The sequence below is a fragment of the Cervus elaphus genome, chromosome 13, assembly GCF_910594005.1.
Source record: "Cervus elaphus chromosome 13, mCerEla1.1, whole genome shotgun sequence".
NCBI classification, from domain to species: domain Eukaryota; kingdom Metazoa; phylum Chordata; class Mammalia; order Artiodactyla; family Cervidae; genus Cervus; species Cervus elaphus.
In genome coordinates, this window is record NC_057827.1 from 50,564,763 (window position 1) to 50,587,885 (window position 23,123).

The 23,123-nt window shown below is 37.9% G+C and overlaps 2 protein-coding genes across 2 annotated transcripts in view; one reads left to right on the plus strand and one right to left on the minus strand.

The window, feature by feature from the left end:
* Positions 1-23,123, plus strand: part of TTC6 (tetratricopeptide repeat domain 6) — a 175,400-nt gene that overhangs the window by 95,797 nt on the left and 56,480 nt on the right. Inside the window, exons 8-14 of the mRNA XM_043921932.1 lie at positions 1,445-1,537; positions 3,954-4,028; positions 7,250-7,623; positions 10,115-10,565; positions 10,860-10,989; positions 12,207-12,379; positions 16,264-16,400. Coding sequence (XP_043777867.1) covers positions 1,445-1,537; positions 3,954-4,028; positions 7,250-7,623; positions 10,115-10,565; positions 10,860-10,989; positions 12,207-12,379; positions 16,264-16,400 — 1,433 coding nt within the window. The remainder of the gene's footprint in view (positions 1-1,444; positions 1,538-3,953; positions 4,029-7,249; positions 7,624-10,114; positions 10,566-10,859; positions 10,990-12,206; positions 12,380-16,263; positions 16,401-23,123) is intronic.
* LOC122707005 (cytochrome c oxidase subunit 7C, mitochondrial-like) lies at positions 4,638-5,037 on the minus strand. The gene is made up of 2 exons (XM_043922636.1): positions 4,967-5,037; positions 4,638-4,833 (listed from the first exon to the last, which is right to left on the minus strand). The coding sequence occupies exons 1-2, from the start codon at positions 5,035-5,037 to the stop codon at positions 4,638-4,640; spliced, it is 267 nt and encodes an 88-aa protein (XP_043778571.1).

Sequence of the window (23,123 nt, forward strand, 5' to 3'; positions counted from 1 at the left end):
AGGGTCTTTTCCAATGAGTCAGCTTTTCAAATCAGATAGCCAAAGTATTGGAGCTTCAGCATCAGTCCTTCCAATGAATATTCAGGGCTGATTTCCTTTAGAATTGACTGGTTTGATCTCCTAGAATTACCTAGCCTGCCATAACTAAAAGTGGAAGTCATAATTGACTTTTAAGGTAGCAAAACTGTTTCCATTTCCACCTACATCCCAGCTTTTATTGCACCATACTAATTTTAGCAATATTCCTGTAATAGAGCAGAATTTTTACATCATATATATGTAAGCACTACTGTAATTGCCCTCTCAAAGCATGCTAGTATGAGCAATATACTGATAGGTTCCAACATATGAACCACGTTGTCTTTATACAAAGCAGCCATTGATTGTTAGTTCTGCTGTTTTGATATAAAATACAGTGTTAGGGTTTTTGTCTTTATTATTGTTAAAAGCATTCTTTTAAAGTGTAATAGCTGCTATTCCACCATATTTGAATATTTTGTGTAAGCATATGGCCAAATAATTCCAAAATACTTGTGCATCAGATAATTTATCTTTGAAGAATAATGATGAAAGTGACCAGGTGTCTTTCTGCAATGTCCAGTAATTCTCTTACATGGCATTGTGCTATAACTGTTTTCCAACAATACAGCAGAGAGGATGACCAAAAATTCAATACTGATGATAACTAAAATAGTCATTGCCTTCTCCGTATCTGTTTCATTCTCAGTAATAATTACATCATACTTTTAAAAGTTCATTTTCTACTGAATAAATATTTAAAATTTTTAAAATGCTAGTTGAGATATAAAAATTTCATCAAACAAAGCAGCAGCATGATTTACTTCACCATGAATCCTATGGAACTTAGATCTTCGAGTTGTTTCTTTATAGCCAAATCACTGGTTACAAGATAGAGAAGTAGCACATTTAATAATAATCATAACTGTTGCAGCAGTTTACGTTGCAGCAGTAAATAGATATATCATCTAACTGACCGATACAATTCAAACTCTAAAGCATTTAAGGAAATTTTCATTCCAGTTAATATTTAGAATGTTTGCTTGTATTTGTCAGTGAATAGTCACATATTGATAATAACTCTAAATGGCATGTTTTGTTCATAATCCTGAGGTTGATATGCTGAAGAGATTCAACAACACTCTATGAGGTCACAGGATCATTGATTGTCCTGAGTCCAAGAATATCAGAAATAATGTAGATTTATCAGTTTGGCTAAGGTCCAACACCAAAGCCATATTGTGGGTTTTAGCCAAATACTAAGGCTGCAGCTGGACTTTGATCTATGGTTTTTTTTTTCTAGAATTATACTTTCCTGTGTATTGCTGTTTTGGTAATAACATTTTAGTATGTAGCAACAGTAATCATAGGCTCTGAATTAAAAGTATTCTACTATATAGTTTAAAACTGTTATCTTTTATCACAGAGTGCACAAACAAGCAGAATTTTAATTGAGAAATTTGTGTCTGAAAGCAAGGAAAGTATCATTACTTTAAATCAGTATAGGAAAAGTTCCAGGGTAAGTATAATTTTTAGTCTGAATTATGGGTTGGTGTCCCTGTCTTCCTAGAGTTTAGATATTATTTCTAGTGATTTCAGAAGTAATTTCTTGACGCTTTCTCATTCTGGGAAATGCCTCAGTGCATTCGCCAGAATGTTTGTGAAGGACATATTTCCTCTTTTTCCAATATGCTGTCTTTATGACACTCAGAATATGTTATTTACTAATCAGTAGTAGGATATCTGCTGTGAGTTTTACTGAAATTCCTAAAATGTCTGGTTTTTCCATCATTCGTCACTGCTTGCCCAGGTCTTAAGTGATCAAAGGAACATGTTTATGAATCTTTTTACCAAATGAGGGGAGGGGATTGTTTATGGCTATGAAACAGAGTAACACTGAATTCTCTAAGTGGTGACTGGACTTGTGCCCATGATTTTATAGTCACTAAAGTGTATCTAAGTAAAATAAATAATAAGCACAGTTGGAGAGAAAAGAGATAGCGATTGAGGGAAGAAGACAGGTATGAAATTTATATCACTGGCTTAATAAATATCCTGAACTTTATGAGGGACTAAGAGGAAATGGTTTTATTTTTCTTTCCTTTAGGCCTCCAGCCCTTTACTCCCCTTGATGATATCTTAGGATGCTGAGTGCCACAGAGTAGAGAGTCTTATTAACCTGGGATAAATCAGATCCCTATTCTAGTCAATTACACTAGGTTTAATATGGTTGTATGCCTCTTTCTGTATTCCCCATACAGTCAGGTGATATATTTTTTGGGGGTAATGTTTCTATTTAATGTAGGTCACTTTTGCTATTTTAATATATATAACTATTTCTTATTAAATATTTGTCCTCATGTATGTTTGAGCATTTTATTTCTCATCAGTCTGAATGATATGGTTGTCATATTGTTCTTGTTTTTTATCAACGGCACCTAGAACAGTGACCATCACATAAAAATTAATTGAACCAATAAATAACACTTTCTAGTTTGGAATGCATGGACTATTGTAGTAGCATTACTGGTACCTAACCTGTCAGGTATTCCTGTTTTTAATAGCTGTTTCTAATCTAACCTCCCTGTTGCCCCTTGCAATATTCTTAAAACACAGGTATAATTACACCACTCAATCTCAACAAACTGAATAACATCACCTATCAAAGTCAGAGTGCTTATCTAAGCCTCGTAATGTGGCCTCGGCTATGTTTTCTGTCTTACCACCCCTTGTGCCTCTGCTTCCATGTAACGTCCATGTACTCTGTTCTCTGCTTGCACCAGAGTCCTTGAGGACTAACATCCCAGCACTTAGACACTTCTCTGTGCTTGTTTAGGCTATTCCGTTGGCCTGGCATGTGCTCAACCCATTCTCAGTCTCGCAGTGAAAATGTCACTACCTTTCACAGCCTGGCCCTAATGGTACCTCTTCTAGCTGGTCAATCCAGGTTCCTTCTCATTCTGAACTGACCTCCGCCTCTCCTGTGCTCTCTTTACACCTGATTCATGCTATCCTTACAGTCATTGTTACAGCTGCTGTGAATTATAGTTACTACTTTATGCCTTTTTCCACCATCATACCTGAAACATGTCCGTTTTTTGTACTTTCCACCCTATCTGATGTGGTAGTACTTCCCAACTCTTTTAGTGTAATAGTTCTCATGGTAAGTAGTATTTGTGTGAATGCAGCCATGAAATTAAAAGATGCTTGCTCCTTGGAAGAAAAGTTATGACCAATCTAGACAGCGTATTAAAAAGCAGAGAGATTACTTTGCCAACAAAGATCCATCTAGTCAGAGCTATGGTTTTTCCAGTAGTCATGTATGCATGTGAGAGTTGAACTATAAAGAAAGCTGAGTGCCAAAGAATTGATGGTTTTGAACTGTGGTGTTGGAGAAGACTCTTGAGAGTCCCTTAGACAGAAAGGAGATCCAGCCAGTCCCTCTGAAAGGAAATCAGTCCTGAATATTCATTGGAAGGACTGATGCTGAAGCTGAAACTCCAATATTTTGGCCACTTGATGTGAAGAACTGACTCATTTGAAAAGACCCTGTTGCTGGGAAAGATCGAAGGTGGGAGGAGAAGGGGATGACAGAGGATGAGATGGTTGGATTCAATGGACATGAATTTGGATAAACTCTGGGAGTTGGTGATGGACAGGGAAGCCTGGCATGCTGTAGTCCATGGGGCTGCAAAGAGTCAGACATGACTGAGCAACTGAAATACTGAACTACTACTAAATTGATGGATTTTAAGTTCTGACCCTATGTTTGAACATAGTGATTTCAAAATCAGTAAGAACCTGTATTTTAATTAATATTTCTGCATTTCATGAATTTACTCAGTTATCACTAGCCAATTGTCATCTGATATTTTAGTTTACCAAATAGCATGTAGAGTCAATCAATGTATATTTGTCATTTGACTATTTTACAGCTTTTTTTCCTGAGAAAAGCTGCATCATTTGAAAATGTCCAAAAACATTTCAGCACACAGTCTACTCAATTAAAGGTACGATAACTTTTCAGTTTTTGTTATTGAAAGGAAATGTTCACATTTCTAGTAATAATCACCACCTATGCTTTTTGTTTGCTTTCCTAAAATAGCGTGATCACTTGATTCCTACAGAGTTGATTGAAATTTTGGATTTCACTGAGAATTTGGTAGCCTCTGTAAGATTGTTGTGGTTAGTGCCAATTTAAGGTTTTCCACATCTCTTGGAAGTGTCTTATAATCACACTTTGACTTTACTTGAAAGTGAAAAGTCGCTCAGTCCTGTCCGACTCTTTGCGACCCCATTGGAGTTCTCCAGGCCAAAATACTGGAGTGGGTAGCCTTTCCCTTCCCCAGGAGATCTTCCCAACCCAGGGATCGAACCCAGGTCTCCCACATTGCAGGTGGATTCTTTACCAGCTGAGCCACGAGGGAAACCCTGACTTTACTTGGTATATTATAAGTCAAGTCACTTATATATTGATCTGCCACTTGCGTTGAGCTCACAGTTTGTTTTACGCTGTCAGTTTATTTACAAACATATCTAGGATGCTGAGTTCGAGTGTTTAATCCTTTTTTCCGAGATTGCACCTCTTAATATGCTCCTCTTCATGTCTGTCTCATGGATTACTTCTTAAGCAGTTGGTGTCTTACTGTAAAGAAAGGTGCAGCAAATCCAGACCCAAAGAGCAAAGTCATCATAGTTAGTAACCTCCACTTGTTTTCCGCTGAAAATGGAATATGCTTCCATGGGCCCTCCTCATAGTGGCTCCAGGTCGTGAACTTCCAGATGTTCTGTCCCAGCGTAGCACTGTTGGAAGCTCTGCAAAAGGCAAAGAGACTGAAGGTGGAAGAAATGGTGGGAGTACATGAAGCCCTCCCTTCCTCGTGACCTGGTTCCCTGGTGTGCCAGGCTCACTGTTTTAAGGCATCGATCATAAGTGAGGGACACCTACTTACTGATCTTATAGCAGCTGCTGGAGAGGCAGAAACCTGTTGGGACTTCAGATGTGCTGGTGGGCACCATTTTTAAATCTCATTCTAGTTTACTGATGAGGGAGCTGGTGGGTGCCATTTTTGGTGTTCTCCCTATAACCTGTTAGTGCCAACGGGCATGGTCCAGCACACACCTCCTACAGCAGCTATATTGGAACTGGGTTGGGTGAGTGCACCAAACTCTGCAAACCCTGTCACACAGCTGTGTTGTGCAGGGCAAGCGCCTGAAGTCCCCCCGCCTGTGCCCCAGCAGCTGGGCCCCAGCTGGGCTGGGCGAGCAAGTGCACCAGGCCTTGCTGTCTCTCTGCATCCGGCTGCAGCCTTGCAGTACCTGGCAGGTGATCACAGCACCCACCGGAGCACCCTCAGAGAACCTGGCTCAGGTGCCAGGGGAGATTGTGCTTCTGGGTCCCATGGATCATTTCCTACTCAAGACTCCTTCAAGCCTGGGAGAGGTGCTGGTTTGCCTCATTCGTATAGAACACAGAGAATCAGGCCATGTGCAGAGACAGGAATGTGTTCCTAAAGAGTTCAACGTCACGGTCAAAAGATGCTCACCAAATCTGGGACATGATTGGATGAACACAGTGGGAACAGCAAAGAGACAGAAAATATAAGAAAATACGGAACACAAGTTATAACTGAATTGAAAAATATACTTAAAGAGTTAAAACAGCAAACTGGATGAAGGAGAAGCATGAAGGACAAGCAAGAGGGAAAAGCAACAGAGATCACTGTTAGGCAGAAAAACGAAAAAAGAATTTTAAAAAGTGAGGATACCTTAAAGGACCTCTGGTACAACATCAGGCAGAATAGCATTCACATTATAGAGGTCCCAGAAGGAGAAGAGGGAAAGGGCCAGAAAAATTATTTGAAGAATAATTTTATGTTTTACTTTTTTCAGGCATGTTCTACTTTTTCTTGGTACATACATATGTGTTTATTTTTTGATATATATATGTACATGTATATATATTCCATAGTCGGTATTTCTCTGTTCTCTGTTCTAAGTCCATATTGAGTTAAATACAGTTTCTTGACATGGGGAAAGTATATATAGTAAGTCACAGAGAAGGTCAATATCTCTATTACATTTTAGTACATCTTAAAATATACAACTAGCTTGTATGGAATTGTTATTTGGGTTTGGAATTTGGGTCTATATTCACTGTTAAGAAAAATATTTCTGTAATGAATTATTTACTAGCAAAATTAAATGCAATTATTTATTGACAGTAGCTCAATAGGCAAGAAATGCTATATCAAAGGATTGGAGCTAATCTCTCTTTTATTTGTAATGAATGTTGTTAGAGTTTCAACTACTAATGCATAATTATTATAAATTATTCATTAATGTATTATAATATTAATATTATTATTGAAAATTAAGTTGATTCTCTAATGATTAGATAAAATGAATATTAGGTTGAAATTCTGTTATGTAAGCATATAAATATTAAATTGAAAATAATTGAATACTAAGTATAGGAATTCAGTGTTATTAAGGTGCTTTTGAAAATAGACTTACAAATTGATTTAATAAGGTGAGGCATTTTAATAATTTTTGCTCTGCCTGCAATGCAGGAGACCCCAGTTTGATTCCTGGGTTGGGAGGATCTGCTGGAGAAGGGATAGGCTATCCATTTCAGTATTCTTGGGCTTCTCTGGTGGCTCAGCAGGTAAAGAATACACCTGCAACGTGGGAGACCTGGGTTCAATCCCTGGGTTGGAAAGACCCCCCTGGGGAAGGGAACGGCTACCCACTCCAGTATTCTGGCCTGGAGAATTCCATGGACTATATAGTCCATGGGGTAGCAAAGAGTTGGATATGACTTAGCAACTTCCACTTCACTCACCATTTTTTTGCATTAAACTACAAGTAGAGCACATACTTTATTTGGATATGTAAAGAGCATTCTCTTTAAGAATATATAAAATCACAATTCATGTATACTTTATGGTGTTATTTTTATATAGCTAATGAAATGTCATGTGACCAAATTATTGTACTTTGCTTTAACTAACCCACTGTTAACTTATAAGCTCACTTGCTTTCTCTATCTCCTTTATACTTTAATAAAACTTTATTACACACACACACACACAAAAAAAAGAATAGATGATTTGAAATTTTTCAATAGTGACCAAATTCCATTAACAGTAATTATAATTGGATTAATTTAAAATGTATAGCAACTAAATTGATTTTATATTTTTCAATTTTTTGTTTCCTTATGAATAAGAGAGTAAAATCTGCAGTTGAGTTGATTAAGGAGGAGACCACAGTTCTATCAGGGATTCAGGATGACATGCAAAGCAATATAAAAGAGGTGATGCTTCAAAAAGCAAAGGAGTTGGAGCGTTGGATGACTGAGCAAAATGAAACTAAGGAATCTGTCTCTGAGAAAGAAAATATAGATTCTATCTTAGACTACATGCGTAGCAGATATGGTTCAAGAGACCTGTCTTTCACTCTCATTGAAGCATCTCGACAAGCTGGCATTACTTACATTGTTTATCCCAAGAAAAAGAAGATGAGACGGAGGAGAGGACTGAGGCTCAGTAAACTTACACTTGTGTATGATGAGTTATCCAAGCCTCCAAAAATTCTTAAAAGGTCTCGTTTAATCAACATTTGTTATAGTTTAAGAAATATATTATGGTTTGGGCCTTAGTTTTATAATTCAATCATTGAAGGATCCTTTTGTATGTATATTTCCTGGGTCTGTCTCTGGTTGTTGTTCAGTTGCTCAGTCATGTCTGACTCTTTGTGACCCCATGGACTGCAGCACACCAGGCTTCCCTGTCCTTCACCATCTCCCGGAGCTTGCGCAAACTCATGTCCCTTGAGTTGGTGATGCCATCCAACCATCTTGTCCTCTGTTGTCCCCTTATCCTCCTGCCTTCAATCTTTCCCAGCCACAGGGTCTTTTCTAATGAGTCAGCACTTCACATCAGGTGGCCAAAGTAATGGAACTTCAGCTTTAGCATCTGTCCTTCCAATGAGTATTCAGGACTGATTTCCTTCTGGATGGACTGGTTGAATCTCCTTGCAGTCCAAGGGACTCTCAAGAATCTTCTCCCATGCCACAGTTGAAAAACATCAATTCTTCAGTGCTCAGCCTTCTTTATGGTCCAACTCTCACACCCATACATGACTACTGGAAAAACCATAGCTTTGACTATAAACCATAGCTTTTCCTGGGCCCATCTCTGGTGCCAATTAATTTATCAGTCAGGGTCCCAGGAGTAAACAGATAGCACTCTCAATTTAGAATAATTCTAGAGAGGGATACCAAATGGCAGTTTACAAAGATGTGGGCATAGGAAAATCACAAATGATAGAGTGCTATCCTGGGGCTAGAAATAATAGAGCCAGTTTCTATCCCTCAGTATGAGAGGACAAAAAGAGAGGATGATTACTAGAACCTGGAAGAAAGGAATTTTATGGAAAGGATTTCCTTGAAAGAAGTAGTGAACTTTGGTCAAAGATCATGGCTAGTTTGAGGCAACCTTTCAGGAGGGGCCCGGAGGAATACTTTGGCCTCACTTGAACTCCCTTTTTAGGACTCCTAATTGAAAATACTTGATTAGAAGAAAGAAAGTATTCCTATGCATATAGTCTGTACAGACTAGTACTCTAGGGCAAAGGACAAGGTAGAGAATAGAGATAAATGTGGAGGTGGAAAGGAGATCTGTTTGTCACAGATGGTCTTTCCAGGGTGACCTTTGACCAGAAATACGAATTGAGAAGGAGTCAGCCACTCAGAAGGACTGGAAAATACAATGGCTTTGAGGCTTGCCCTAAGCCTGGAACAGTGGGAGGCGAGAGAGTAGTGTTATTAGAGATATTTGCTGGGGTCTCATCGTGTTGTCTTGTAGGCTATGATGAAAAGTTTGATTTGTGTTCGAGGTACTAGGGAACGCTCTTGAAGGGACTGACATGATCTGATTTACATTTGTTTAAAAAAAAATAAAAACTTGCTGGCTGCTGTGTGGAGAATGGATGAAACCAAGCGTACAAGCAGGGATTTAAGATGTTATTATACTCTAGACCGGAGAAGGCAATGGCACCCCACTCCAGTACTCTTGCCAGGAAAAGCCCATGGACGGAGGAGCCTGGTAGGCTATAGTCCATGGGGTCATGAAGAGTCGGACACGACTGAGCGACTTCACTTTCACTTTTCACTTTCATGCACTGGAGAAGGAAATGGCAGCCCACTCCAGTATTCTTACCTGGAGAATCCCAGGGACGGGAGCCTGGTGGGCTGCCGTCTATGGGGTCACACAGAGTTGGACACGACTGACGTGACTTAGCAGCATACTCTAGACTGAAGAGATGATGGAGGCTTGCACTGGAGTGTAGAGAGGAGTGGAGTGTCACCGAATAAGGAAGCAGAAGGATACTGACTTTTCTCACTTTTATTCTTCTTTTAGCACAGGCCTTTCTCATAGTACACACTTGGTAAATATTTATGAAATTATGGGGTTTAATTTTTTTTCCTTTCAATAGAGCATGTTTGTTCTCTCACGTGGCTATAACAGCACCAGCATACAATGAATGCTACTGAATGAAAACTGTGTGGGAAATGGAGAGTTTGCGGAGATGATCCTAGAAACATAGCATTTGAAAGCATATTAGATGTCATCTAATTTGATAGCCTAGGAAGTTTGGGATGAAGTCTGGGATGTCTTTTTGTTAGTCTGCCGTGGAGTAAAATCTTTGCTTCTTCCTGCTTCCTCAAGTTCATGTCCTTGCCAACCATTTGGATACATTTTCTTTTGCACATCAAGTTTTAACCCCTCAATTCTCCTGAGATTATATTTCTTCTGGTTGGGGGTGGGGATGTAAATTAAGCCTGGAAGGAGCACTGACCCCTTATTCAGTTCTTTACAGAGGCTGTAACTTTAATAACAGTCTTCTGCTTTCATAACCTCAACATAGATTCTTCACACGATCTAAATGAATGAACAGAAGGACTTGATTTGCATAAAAGTACCATGTAATTTTATTTTGATAACAGAGAAATAGTAATTGTGACTGAGTTGATTTATTGGTTATAAAAATTATATTTCTGTAATTTAAGAATCACCCTTTTGCATACTAGATCAGTGTCCCACGGAATCCTTCCTGGACAGAAGAAATATTTGCTCAGAGTTCCACTATATGAACGTGTACTTCGGTGTCCCAGTGCACCTTTGGGTTTAAATTCTGACAAATGTGCCCAAATTAAGAGAATTCTGGAACATAGTGATCCTCAAACATGGTCTCCTGAAATGGTCTCTCAGCCTAAGCAAAAGAAGACAACCCCGAGAGTTAAAATATCTGTTGACGAAGACTCATCTGAAGGAGTGAAACAATCACCAAAGCTAGAATTGAGTGATTCTTTGACCTGTGGTCTTCCTCCAGCAGTCATTAAACATTATGAGTCTGAAGTGGAGATCTTGACTGAAGAAATAAATAGTAAGAAGAAATATCCTGCATTTTTATATTGTAGGCGTGGAGCTCTTTATAGGAAACTGGGAAAGTTACAGAGTGCCATGAATGATCTACAGGAAGTAAGTTTTATGTGATCAAAATAATAATGCTAACAATTTACCCTTGCTTATAATTATATATTAACTTTTACTAGAATTTTGAATAATGAATATTTGTATTATGTATATAGGATTAAAAAATTCTGGCATTTTCAAATAATTAGCCTTAAAAACACTGGATTTTGTCAGATTCAGAGGCATCATATTATACTATACAGATATAAAGCTGTTGAAGTCAGCAATGTGTGAAAGTTTATTTGCTAGTCTGTCTTCCCTTAGGTCAATTTAAATAGAATTTATACATCTATTTTCTAGGCTATATTCTTGGAGCCGTTGTTCCTCAATGCCTATTGGCACCGACATTTCATTTATCTTTTCCAAGACAAAATTAATGAAGCTTTGGATGACTTGAATTTTATAAATAAATACAATAAAAATAATGCAGGTGGGTTTTCTGTGCAGTCATATTTTAAACTAAGCTTTGGTCATTTAGTGGTAAAAAGATACATAATTCAAGACATATAAGTCTCCACAAATGGTTGTAACTTTCCTAAGTTAAATTTATTCTTGATTCCCTGGTAGCTCAGATGGTAAAGCGTCTGCCTACAATACCAGAGACCGGGTTTGATCCCTGGGTCGGGAAGATCCCCTGGAGAAGGAAATGGCAACCCACTCCAGTACTATTGCCTGGAAAATCCCATGGATGGAGGAGCCTGGTAGGCTACAGTCCATGGGGTGGCAAAGAGTCGGACATGACTGAGCGACTTCACTTCACTTCATTGTAAATATAGGACTCTTTTGTGATCCTGTTGTTTTAAAAAATATTTATCATAGTTTGAAATGTTAATGTCCTTGGTATACATTATAATAAATTGGTTTCTTACTGCTTATTTTGTAAGATAAGCTTACAATTTTTGTAGAAGTAATTCACAAATTTAGTCTGAATTAGAGCTGTAGTGATTTTGCATGTGTGAGCGCTCAATTGCTCAGTTGTGTCCAATTCTTTGTGACCCCATAGACTACAGCCCATCAAGCTCCTCTGTCCATAGGATTCTCCAGGCAAGAATACTGGAGTGGGTTGTCATTTCTTCCTCTAGGGGATCTTCCCGAAACAGGGAATGAACTGGTGTCTCCTGAATCTCCAGTATTGGCAGGCAGATTCTTTACCATTCTTAAGACTTCTCAGTTGGATGAAATATATAGCTTTGTGTTTATGTACTATTCTCTAATCAACTTGAATGACTAGGCATGGAACTTTTGAGAAATGAGAAAATGTCATATTCATCTTTGTATCTCCAACACTCACAACATACCCCTAAAATATAACATGAGCTTAATAAATGTTTTTTTTTAAATCTATGCTGATCTCTGCTAAAAGTCCATAACTTTTTACTGTGAACATTAAAAGATTATGAAATGTTTTAGATATATAAAAAGCAAAAAGGTAATTTTTGTTATTGAAATGGAAACTTTTAACATAAGTATTTATCTAGTCTGTGAGAATGAATTTTGCATTGTTGAACAAAAGAACAAATATTAAATGACAAAGAGAGTAAAATAGAGATACATTTTTGTAAGACTACATTTTTTTGGAGGGTGAAGGATTAATCTCTTAAAATTTAGGACTGTAGCACTAAATTTTACCCTATTAATTTTCTTTAGATGCATATTTTTCAAGAGCAGAAATTTTCAGAGAAAAAAATGAAATTACTTTGGCAATTCTAAATTATACTCAGGCAATCAAGTGCAGACCCATGGATGCTGACATGTACTTCAGGAGGGGTGAGATGTATGAAATAGATAACAAAATGCTGGCCATTGATGACTTTTCTAAAGTAAGCTGTATTACATATAATGCTGCCATTTATATATTTGTATATTTTAGAACATGATATACTAATTATATAAATACAAATCATCTAATTATATATTTATTTATATATTTTAGAGCATGATATCCTAATTTATAACAAATTGTTGAAATTCTTTCATGCATTATATAGTCAAAATTAATTTATTTTAGATTAGATCATAGAATATTCATTAGTGGAATTGATATTAACAGGACATCAATGATATTTTTGAATGAATGGATTTCCATCAGAGTTGGGTATGGGAGCATTCAGGCAACTTTGATGGAGCCTTGACTTTCCAGCTGTCTTCTTTTGGACTATGAGGCACTGAATAAGGAAACCTTTGAAGGGTGCTTCTTTCTTTCAAACAGTGGAGAAAATAATTTTCCACTTTTTGACACAGATCTGGCGATTTACTTCTGCAGCAAACCTATCTGCTTTCAAAGACTGCTTACTGGCTCATTCATTCATTCACTCACAAATATTTATTGCCTAAGGCACTGGGTAATAAAATGGATAAATCCTGGTGAATAAAACAGAAATGTTTCATGCTTACATAGAGCCTATAGTATAAAGAACAAATATTAAAGAAATAAATATATATACTAATATATAATTACTAATTGATGAATGCTGTGATGGAAATAAAGATGATCAGTTCTGTTCAGTTGCTTAGTCGTGTTTGATTCTTTGTGACCCCATGGACTGCAGCACACCAGGCTTCCCTGTCTATCACCAACCTCCCAGAGCTTATTCAAACTCATGCCCATTGAGTCAGTGATGCCATCCAAGCATCTCATCCTCTGTCATACCCTTCTCCTTCCGCCCTCAATCTTTCCTAGCATCAGGGTCTTTTCTCATGAGTCAGTTCTTTGCATCAAGTGGCCAAAGTATTGGAGTTTCAGCTTCAGCATCAGTCCTTCCAATGAATATCAGGACTGATTTCCTTTAGGATAGACTGGTTCGACCTCCTTGCAGTCCAAGGGACTCTCAAGAATCTTCTCCAACACCACAGTTCAAAAGCATCAATTCTTTGGCACTCAGCTTTCTTTATAGTCCAACTCTCACATCCATAACATGACTACCGGAAAAACCATAGCTTTGACTAGACAGACCTTTGTTGGCAAAGTAGTGTCTCTGCTTTTTAACATGCTGTCTAGGTTGATCATAGCTTTTTTTCCAAGGAGCAAGCGTCTTTTCATTTCATGGCTGCAGTCACCATCTGCAGTGATTTTGGAGCCCCCAAAATTAAACTCTGTCACTGTTTCCATTGCTTCCCCGTCTATTTGCCATGAAGTGATGGGACCAGATGCCATGATCTGAGTTTTCTGGATGTTGAGCTTTAAGCCAACTCTTTCACTCTCCTCTTTCACTTTCATCAAGAGGCTTTTTAGTTCTTCTTCACTTTCTGCCAGAAGGGTGGTTTCATCTGCATATCTGAGGTTATTGATATTTCTCCCAGCAATCTTGATTCCAGCTTGTGCTTCATCCAGCCCAGCGTTTCTCATGATGTACTCTGCATACCAGTTAAATAAGCAGGGTGACAATATACAGCCTTGATTTACTCGCTTCCTGATTTGGAACCAGTCTGTTGTTCCATGTCCAGTTCTAACTGTTGCTTCTTGACCTGCATATAGATTTCTCAGGAGGCAGGTAAGGTGGTCTGGTATTCCCATCTCTTTCAGAATTTTCCACAGTTTATTGTGATCCACACAGTCAAAGGCTTTGGCATAGTCAATAAAGCAGAAGTATGTTTTTCTGGAACTCGCTTGCTTTATCGATGATACAATGGATGTTGGCAATTTGATCTCTGGTTCCTCTTGTCTTTTCTAAATCCAGCTTGAACATCTGGAAGTTCACAGTTCACATACTGTTGAAGCCTGGCTTGGAGAATTTTGAGCATTAATTTGCTAGTGTGTGAAATAAGTGCAATTGTGTGGTAGTTTGAGCATTCTTTGGCATTGCCTTTCTTTGGGATTGGAATGAAAAACTGAATTTTCCAGTCCTGTCGCCACTGCTGAGTTTTCCAAATTCACTGGCATATTGAGTGCAGCACTTTCACAGCATCATCTTTTCGGATTTGAAATAGCTCAACTGGAATTCCATCACCTCCACTAGCTTTGTTCATAGTGATGCTTCCTAAGGCCCACTTGACTTCACATTCCAGAATGTCTAGCTCTAGGTGAGCGATCACACCATCATGCTTATCTGGGTTGTGAAGATCTTTTTTGCACAGTTCTTCTGTATATTCTTGCCACTTCTTAATATCTTCTGCTTCTGTTAGGTTCATACCATTTCTGTCCTTTATCAAGCCCATCTTTGCATGAAATGTCCCCTATTTATCTCTGATTTTCTTGAAGAAACCTCTAGTCCGTCCCATTCTATTGTTTTCCTCTATTTCTTTGCATTGATCCCTGAGGAAGGCTTTCTTATCTCCCCTTGTTATTCTTTGGAACTCTGCATTTGATTGGGTATATCTTCCCTCTTTTCCTTTGCCTTTAGCTTAATAAATGAAATATTTATTGATGATGGGGCAATTTATATTTGATTGGGAGATATCAGAGAATCCCTTGAGGGAGTGAATTTTTGTTAGCCTGTGTATTGAGTCTATGCTGCTGCTGCTGCTGCTAAGTCGCTTCAGTCGTGTCCGACTCTGTGCGACCCCTTAGACAGCAGCCCACCAGGCTCGCCCATCCCTGGGATTCTCCCGGCAAGAACACTGGAGTGGGTTGCCATTTCCTTCTCCAATGCATGAAAGTGAAAAGTGAAAGTGAAGTCGCTCAGTCGTGTCCGACTCTTCGCCACCCCATGGACTGCAGCCCACGAGGCTTCTCTGCCCATGGGATTTTCCAGGCAAGAGTACTGGAGTGGGTTGCCATTGCCTTCTCCAATGGAGTCTGTAGTCAGGCAGATATTCCACTGATTGCAGCAGAATTGTAACCTTGAACGTCTGAGTTTTAATTCTAAATTCTAGTTCTTAGTACAACTGAGAAGTTATTTAAACAGTTTAACTTTTCATGTTCTTAATTTATAATAGTTAGCCACATATTTGATGTTCTTTTGCTTCAAGAGAATATTGTTATAACTTGGTAACTTCTTGTCTAGAAGTGAACACAAATCTCTTTTGAAGATATTAAAGTTGTTAAAAATATCTTTTCTGATCATTTCCTCTATCTAGCACTGATATTAATAGTTTAAAAATTGACTCTTGCAGCAACTTGAGGTCAAACATCAAAATCTTTAGTGGTTTTTTTTCCTATTTTAAAAATACTTCATAATTGCTTTGCTTCAATTTCCCATCTACTATCAATAGGCAAGGAACTTTACAACTGAGTTTACAATGATTTAGTCTGTTTATTGCCTTCTTTGTCAGTGTGAAATGAATGAGCCATGCCAATACCAATTCATTTCTTTTCTCCATTTTAGGGGCTAAATAAATCCATATTTGATTTCATTGAGTCAGCCTTAATGTGGTCTAGTATGTGTCACCTTTGATTAGAATAAAATGCTATGATAGATCCAATATAATACAATCCTACTCTAGTTGAATAATTACTTATGAGGTTTTATTAATAAAAACTTTGGCGGGAAGAAACCTTGGCTTCTTATATATGCTGGATTTTGTTTTTGTTTTTAATAAAACCTCCCCTTTCTAGAATTTGATGACAAATGGATTTCCTTAAAGGCGTGGTCTTTACATGCAAATCTGAAACTTTTGGCATCTTAGTTTGCTTTTATGTAATCTGAAGTTAAAAACATGGTTGTAGTTATTTAATTTCCTGTGGGATTATATACTTTTCTTGCTTATTTTTTTTTCATAATGTGATGTGTTTCTGTGACTTCCCTCCTCCCCCTGCCCCATGTAGTGTATCTTTTATGATCCCGAAAGAACAGATGCATTATTTAAACGTGGGATGTTCTACTATGAAAATGAAAACTGGATTGCAGCTGAACAAGATTTTACAGCCTTGTTGAATATAGATCCCCAAAATTCTCAAGCAAGGTAAGAATTATTTTAGATATGGTTTTTGAAAAAAAATTTGAAATATGCTCTCAGGAAAGAAAATTGCTTGAAATACATCAGACAGCCCTTTAAAATAGTGAATCAATTTTTAGAGCTACTAGTGTATGAAGATCTTTACCTATACCCTAAGAGTAGTGAGTATTTCAACCTAAAAGTCATAAAAGTGATAATTTAGAGTTGTTTCATTTGCATTTTCTAAAGACTAGTTACATTATCGATTTTTTAAAATAGTGACCTGTATTTTGTTTCTTTGGATTTCTTTTCATATCTGTATTTATTCAGTACAGAGAACTGTTGACATAGATTTCCGTTCTTTCTTATTGTAACTTGGATTTTAAACTTTGTTCGTCCAACCTTATTGTGCATAATTCATTTCCATTTTGTTGCTTTTCTTTTAATAAAAATTTAGTTTTGAAGAAGCTTAAAACATATATATGGTCATACCTATTTGTCTTCTATTAGCATTGTTATAGTAAAATAAAGTATGCATTTAAAAATATGCAAAGTATATTGACATCACAATGTAAATGCTTATGTAACCGCCACCAGCTCAAGAAACATTTCTAGCACACCTCCTTTTGCCTTTGCCTCTCTGAGAAGGTAACCCTGTCCTGACTTACATTTCTTTATAGTTTCAACACACAAGTATATGTCCCTAAACATTCTTAGTTTAGTTTTGCTGTTTTCTTGAACTTTATATAAATAAAATTGTAAGGTAGTACTCTTTCATCTCTAGCTTTATTTCACTGAATATTATGTATTATTGCATGTGGCTCCAGTTTGTTCATTTTAATTTTTGTATAATATTCAGTGACATGAATATATTACAGTTTATTTATCCATTCTACTGATGAATTCAAGTATGGTTTCATTCAGCATTATTGTACATGACGCACATATGTGCGTATCTGTTGGATATACAAGTAGGAGTGGATACTTGCATTCCTATACCTGATTCATAGGGTATGCAATTGTTCAGCTGTAGTGCCAAACTAATTTTGCAAACTGGTTGTACTACCAATAGTTATGCAGGCTCCACACCAGCACTGGGCACTATTATAGCTTTCAAATTTTAGCCATCCTAGTGGGTATGAAGTATCATCTTATTTAGTTTGAATATTCATTTTCTTCATTACAAACATGATTATTCAGTTTCAAATGTTTACTAACCACTTGGATTTTCTTTGTCTTGTTATCCATAACTTTTGTGTTGTTGGTCTTTTTTCTTTATTAATTTGTATGAACTAAAACATATTCTTGATATGAGCCCTTTGGTTATATTTATAGCAATTATTTTTTTCTAGCTCTGGATTGTCATTGTACTCCTTAAATATTGTCTTTTGGTAAATAGTTTTTAGATGTAATACAATATAATCTGATTGAATAACATTTTTTTCTTTAAGATTAGTGCTTTACCTGTCTTTATTATAAGTAAGTTTTTCCTTCATTTATGTCATGCAGATATTCTCCTGTCTGATCTACTAGAAAGTTTATTATTTTGCCTTTAAAGTTAGATTTACAGTATACCTAGAATCAATTTTTGTATATGCTGTGAAGCAGAGAACAAATTTCATTTTTTTCTGTATGCATATTCAATTTTCCCAGCAACATTTAGTAAAATGCCTGTCACTTTCCCATTGCTCTATAGTGTAAGCTTTGTAGGAAATGAAGATCCAGGTATGGGTGGATCTCTTTCTTAGTCCTTTTTCTATTTTGAGGTTTTCTTTTTTTTTTTTGATATGGACCATTTTTAAAGGTTTATTGAATTTGTTACAATATTGCTTCTGTTTTTTTTTATTTTGAGTTTTTGGCCACAAGGCATGAGGGATCTTAGCTCCCTGACCAGGAATTGAACCCCCACCCCCTACATTGGAAGGTGAAGTCTTAACCACTGGATTGCTAGGGAAGTCCCTATTTTGGGGAGTTTTAAAAATTCTATCTTTGCACCAATACTATACTGTCTTAAATACTATAGTTTCATAATAAGTCATGAAATCCAGTAGAACAGTTCTTTTGATCTTTTAAAATTGTCAGAGCTTCCCTTGGCTATTTTGCATTTCCAAACACATTGAATGGGGTTAAACTATATGAAGGGCTTCCCTGATAGCTCAGCTGGTAAAGAATCTGCCTGAAAAAAAAAAAAAAGAATCTGCCTGCAGTGTAGGAGACCCTGGTTCAACTCCTAGGTTGGGAAATTCCCCTGGAGAAGGGATAGACTATTCTTGGACTTCCCTGGTGGCTCAGATGTTACAGAATTTGCCTGTAATGCAGGAGACCTGAGTCTGACCCCTGGGTTGGGAAGATCCCCTGGAGGAGGGCATGGCAACCCACTTCAGTATTCTTGCCTGGAGAATCCCCATGCAGAGAAGCCTGGTGTGGGCTATAATCATGAGGTTGCAAAGAATCGGACATGACTGAATAACTAAGCAGGCATGCAAATTATATGAAAACTGACTTCTTTATTGATCAGAATAGTAAAATTTCACAATTTTGTATGGTTTAAGTTAGTAGAATCAGCATGTTAACTTCCATGGTAGTTCATTTGTATTTTGATTGGGGTTGCAATGAATTTATAGAACAGTAGGGGAAAATTTGACGTCCTAACAATATTGAATCTTCTCATGTATGCCTACGATACATACATTTTCTTTAGGTCTTCATTTCCTTTTACTTAATAATGTTTCATAATTTCTGTAAAGAAGCCTTATGTATATCTTTTTCTTTATTCCTATATATTCAATATTGCTTAGTTTTATTTTAGGTACTACTTTAGTATAATTTTATTTTAAACGTTTTGTTGCTGGTATATAGAAGTGCAGTTGATAAATGTATACTGACCTTGCGATATAGCAATCTAGCTAAACTTTAAAAAAAATATATTTAAAAAAACTTACTTCTATTTAACTGGAGTATAATTACTCTGCAGTGTTGTGTTGGTTTCTGCCATACATCAATGTGAATCAGCCATAGGTATACATATATCCTCTCCCTCTTGAACCTCCCTTCCACCTCCCATCCCATCCTACCCTTCTAGGCTGTCACACTGGATTTGAGCTCCCTGCCTCATACAGTACAGCACATTCCCATTGGCTCTCTATTTCTTTGCATCTTTCCAAACATAGAAAAGTGCTAAATTCCTTAACTTGAGATATCTGGTTTTCCTTTAATTTACAATAATCTTTTGGCATTCAGACTACCTGCTCTTTGTTGCAAAACTTCTATATAACCTGCCCCCAACCCTCGCCTCCTCAGAGCACTTCTCTCAAGGTTACTTGAGCTTGAATAAACCTTAAAGTCCTAAAAAATCCCACTAAATAAAACATAACTGTCAACTTAGGTTGTGAATATTTTTTAAGTCAACAATCAGTTCAGTTCAGTTCAGTCGCTCAGTCGTGTCCAACTCTTTGCGACCCTGTGAATCACAGCCAGACCTCCCTGTCCATAACCAACTCCCGGAGTCTACCCAAACCCACGTCCATCGAGTCGATGATGGCATCCAGCCATCTCATTCTCTGTCATCCCCTTCTCCTCCTGCCCCCAATCCTTCCCAGCATCAGGGTCTTTTCCAATGAGTCAACTCTTCACATCAGGTGGCCAAAATATTGGAGTTTCAGCTTCAACATCAGTCCTTCCAATGAACACCCAGGACTGATCTCCTTTAGGATGGACTGGTTGGATCTCCTTGCAGTCCAAGGGACTCTCAAGAGTCTTCTCCAATGCCACAGTTCAAAAGCATCAATTTTTTGGCGCTCAACTTTCTTTATGGTCCAACTCTTACATCATCCATATATGACTACTGGAAAAACCATAGCCTTGACTAGACAGACTTTGTTGGCAAAGTAATGTCTCTGCTTTTCAATATGCTATCTCAGTTGGTCATAACTTTCCTTCTAAGGAGTAAGCGTCTTTTAATTTCATGACTGCAGTCACCATCTGCAGTGATTTTGGAGCCCCCCCAAAAATAAAGTCTGACACTGTTTCCACTGTTTCCCCATCTATTTCCCATCAAGTGATGGGACCAGATGCCATGATCTTAGTTTTCTGAATGTTGAGCTTTAAGCAAACTTTTTCACTCTCCTGTTTCACTTTCATCAAGAGGCTCTTTAGTTCCTCTTCACTTTCTGCCAGAAGGGTGGTGTTGTCTGCATATCTGAGGTTATTGATATTTCTCCCAGCAATCTTGATTCCAGCTTGTGCTTCACCCATCCCAGCATTTCTCATGATGTACTCTGCATATACGTTAAATAAGCAGGTGACAATATACAGCCTTGACGTACTCCTTTTCCTATTTGGAACCACTCTGTTGTTCCATGTCCAGTTCTGACTGTTGCTTCCTGACCCGCATACAGGTTTCTCAAGAGACAGGTCAGATGGTCTGGTATTCCATTCTCTTTCAGAATTTTCCAGAGTTTATTGTGATCCACACAGTCAAAGGCTTTGGCATAGTCAATAAAGCAGAAATAGATGTTTTTCTGGAACTCTCTTGCTTTTTTGATGATCTAGCAGATGTTGGCAATTTGATCTCTGGTTCCTCTGCCTTTTCTAAAACCAGCTTGAACATCTGGAAGTTCATGGTTCACGTATTGTTGAAGCCTGAGTAGGAGAATTTTGAGCATTACTTTACTAGCCTGTGAGATGAGTGCAACTGTGTAGTAGTTTGAGCATTCTTTGGCATTGCCTTTCTTAGGGATTGGAATGAAAAACTGAATTTTCCAGTCCTGTGGCCACTGCTGAGTTTTCCAAATTTGTTGACATATTGAGTGCAGCACTTTCACAGCATCATCTTTTAGAATTTGAAATAGCTCAACTGGAATTCCATCACCTCCACTAGCTTTGTTCATAGTGATGCTTTCTAAGGCCCACTTGACTTCACATTCCAGGATGTCTGGCTCTAGATGAGTGATCACACCATCATGCTTATCTGGGTCGTGAAGATCTTTTTTTTGTACAGTTCTTCTGTGTATTCTTGCCACCTCTTCTTAATATCTTCTGCTTTTATTAGGTCCATACCATTTCTGTCCTTTATCAATCCCATCTCTGCATGAAATTTTCCCTCGGTATCTCTAATTTTCTTGAAGAGATCTCGTCTTTCTCATTCTGTTGTTTTCATCTATTTCTTTGCATTGATCGCTGAGAAAGGCTTTCTTATCTCTCCTTGCTCTTCTTTGGAACTCTGCATTCAGATGGGAATATCTTTCCTTTTCTCCTTTGCTTTTCACTTCTCTTCTTTTCACAGCTATTTGTAAGGCCTCATCAGACAGCCATTTTGTTTTTTTGCATTTCTTTTCCATGGGGATGGTCTTCATCCCTGTCTCCTATACAATTTAACGAACCACCGTCCATAGTACATCAGGCCTCTGTCTATCAGATCTAGTCCCTTAAATCTATTTGTCACTTTCACTGTATAGTCATAAGGGATTTGATTTAGGTCATACCTGAATGGTCTAGTGGTTTTCCCTACTTTCTTCAATTTAAGTCTGAATTTGGCAATAAGGAGTTCATGATCTGAGCCACAGTCAGCTCCCGGTCTTGTTTTTGCTGACTGTATAGAGCTTCTCCATCTTTGGCTGCAAAGAATATAATCAATCTGATTTCGGTGTTGACCATCTGGTGATGTCCATGTGTAGAGCCTTTTCTTGTGTTGTTGGAAGAGGGTGTTTGCTATGACCAGTGCGTTCTCTTGGCAAAACTCTATTAGCCTTTGCCCTGCTTCATTCTGTACTCCAAGGCCAAGTTTTCCTGTTACTCCAGGTGTTTCTTGACTTCCTACTTTTGCATTCCAGTCCCCTATAATGAAAAGGACATCTTTTTTGGGTGTTAGTTCTAAAAGGTTTTGTAGGGCTTCATAGAACCATTCAACTTCAGCTTCTTCAGTATTACTGGTCGGGGCATAGACTTGGAATACCGTGATGTTGAATGGTTTGCCTTGGATGAACAGAGATCATTCTGTCATTGCATCCAGTACTGCATTTGCAGATCCAGATTGCATCCCAGTACTGCATTTCAGACTCTTTTGTTGACTATGGTGGCTACTCCATTTCTTCTAAGGAGATCCTGCCCACAGTAGTAGATATAATGGTCATCTGAGTTAAATTCACCCTTTCCAGTCCATCTTAGTTCGCAGATTCCTAGACTGTTGACGTTTACTCTTGCCATCTCTTGTTTGATCACTTCTAATTTGCCTTGATTCATGGACCTAATATTCCAGGTTCCTATGCAATATTGCTCTTTACAGCATCGGACCTTGCTTCTATCACCAGTCACATCCACAACTGGGTGTTGTTTTTGCTTTGGCTCCATCCCTTCATTCTTTCTGGAGTTATTTCTCCACTGATCTCCTTTAGCATATTGGGTACCTACCGACCTGGAGAGTTCATCTTTCAGTGTCCTGTCTTTTTGCCTTTTCATACTGTTCATGGGGTTCTCAAGGCAAGAATACTGAAGTGGTTTGCCATTCCCTTCTCCAGTGGACCACATTCTGTCAGACCTCTCCACCATGACCCACCGTCTTGGGTGGCCCTGCATGGCATGGCTTAGTTTCATTGAGTTAGACAAGCTGTGGTCCATGTGATCAGATTGGCTAGTTGTCTGTGATTGTGGTTTCAGTCTGTCTGCCCTCTGATACTCTCTCTCAGTGCCTACCGCCTTACTTGTGTTTCTCTTACCTTGGACACGAGGTATCTCTTCACGGCTGCTCCAGCA

What these genes read in the sequence shown, in the direction of transcription:
- LOC122707005 (XM_043922636.1), bottom strand. Translation starts at nt 5,037, where the DNA reads ATGGTGCCCACCAGCACATCTGAAGTCCCAACAGGTTTCTGCCTCTCC. An exon ending in AGCTGCTATAAGATCAGTAA is followed by an intron (nt 4,834 to 4,966) that starts GTAGGTGTCCCT and finishes TGCCTTTTGCAG; the next exon opens with AGCTTCCAACAGTGCTACGC.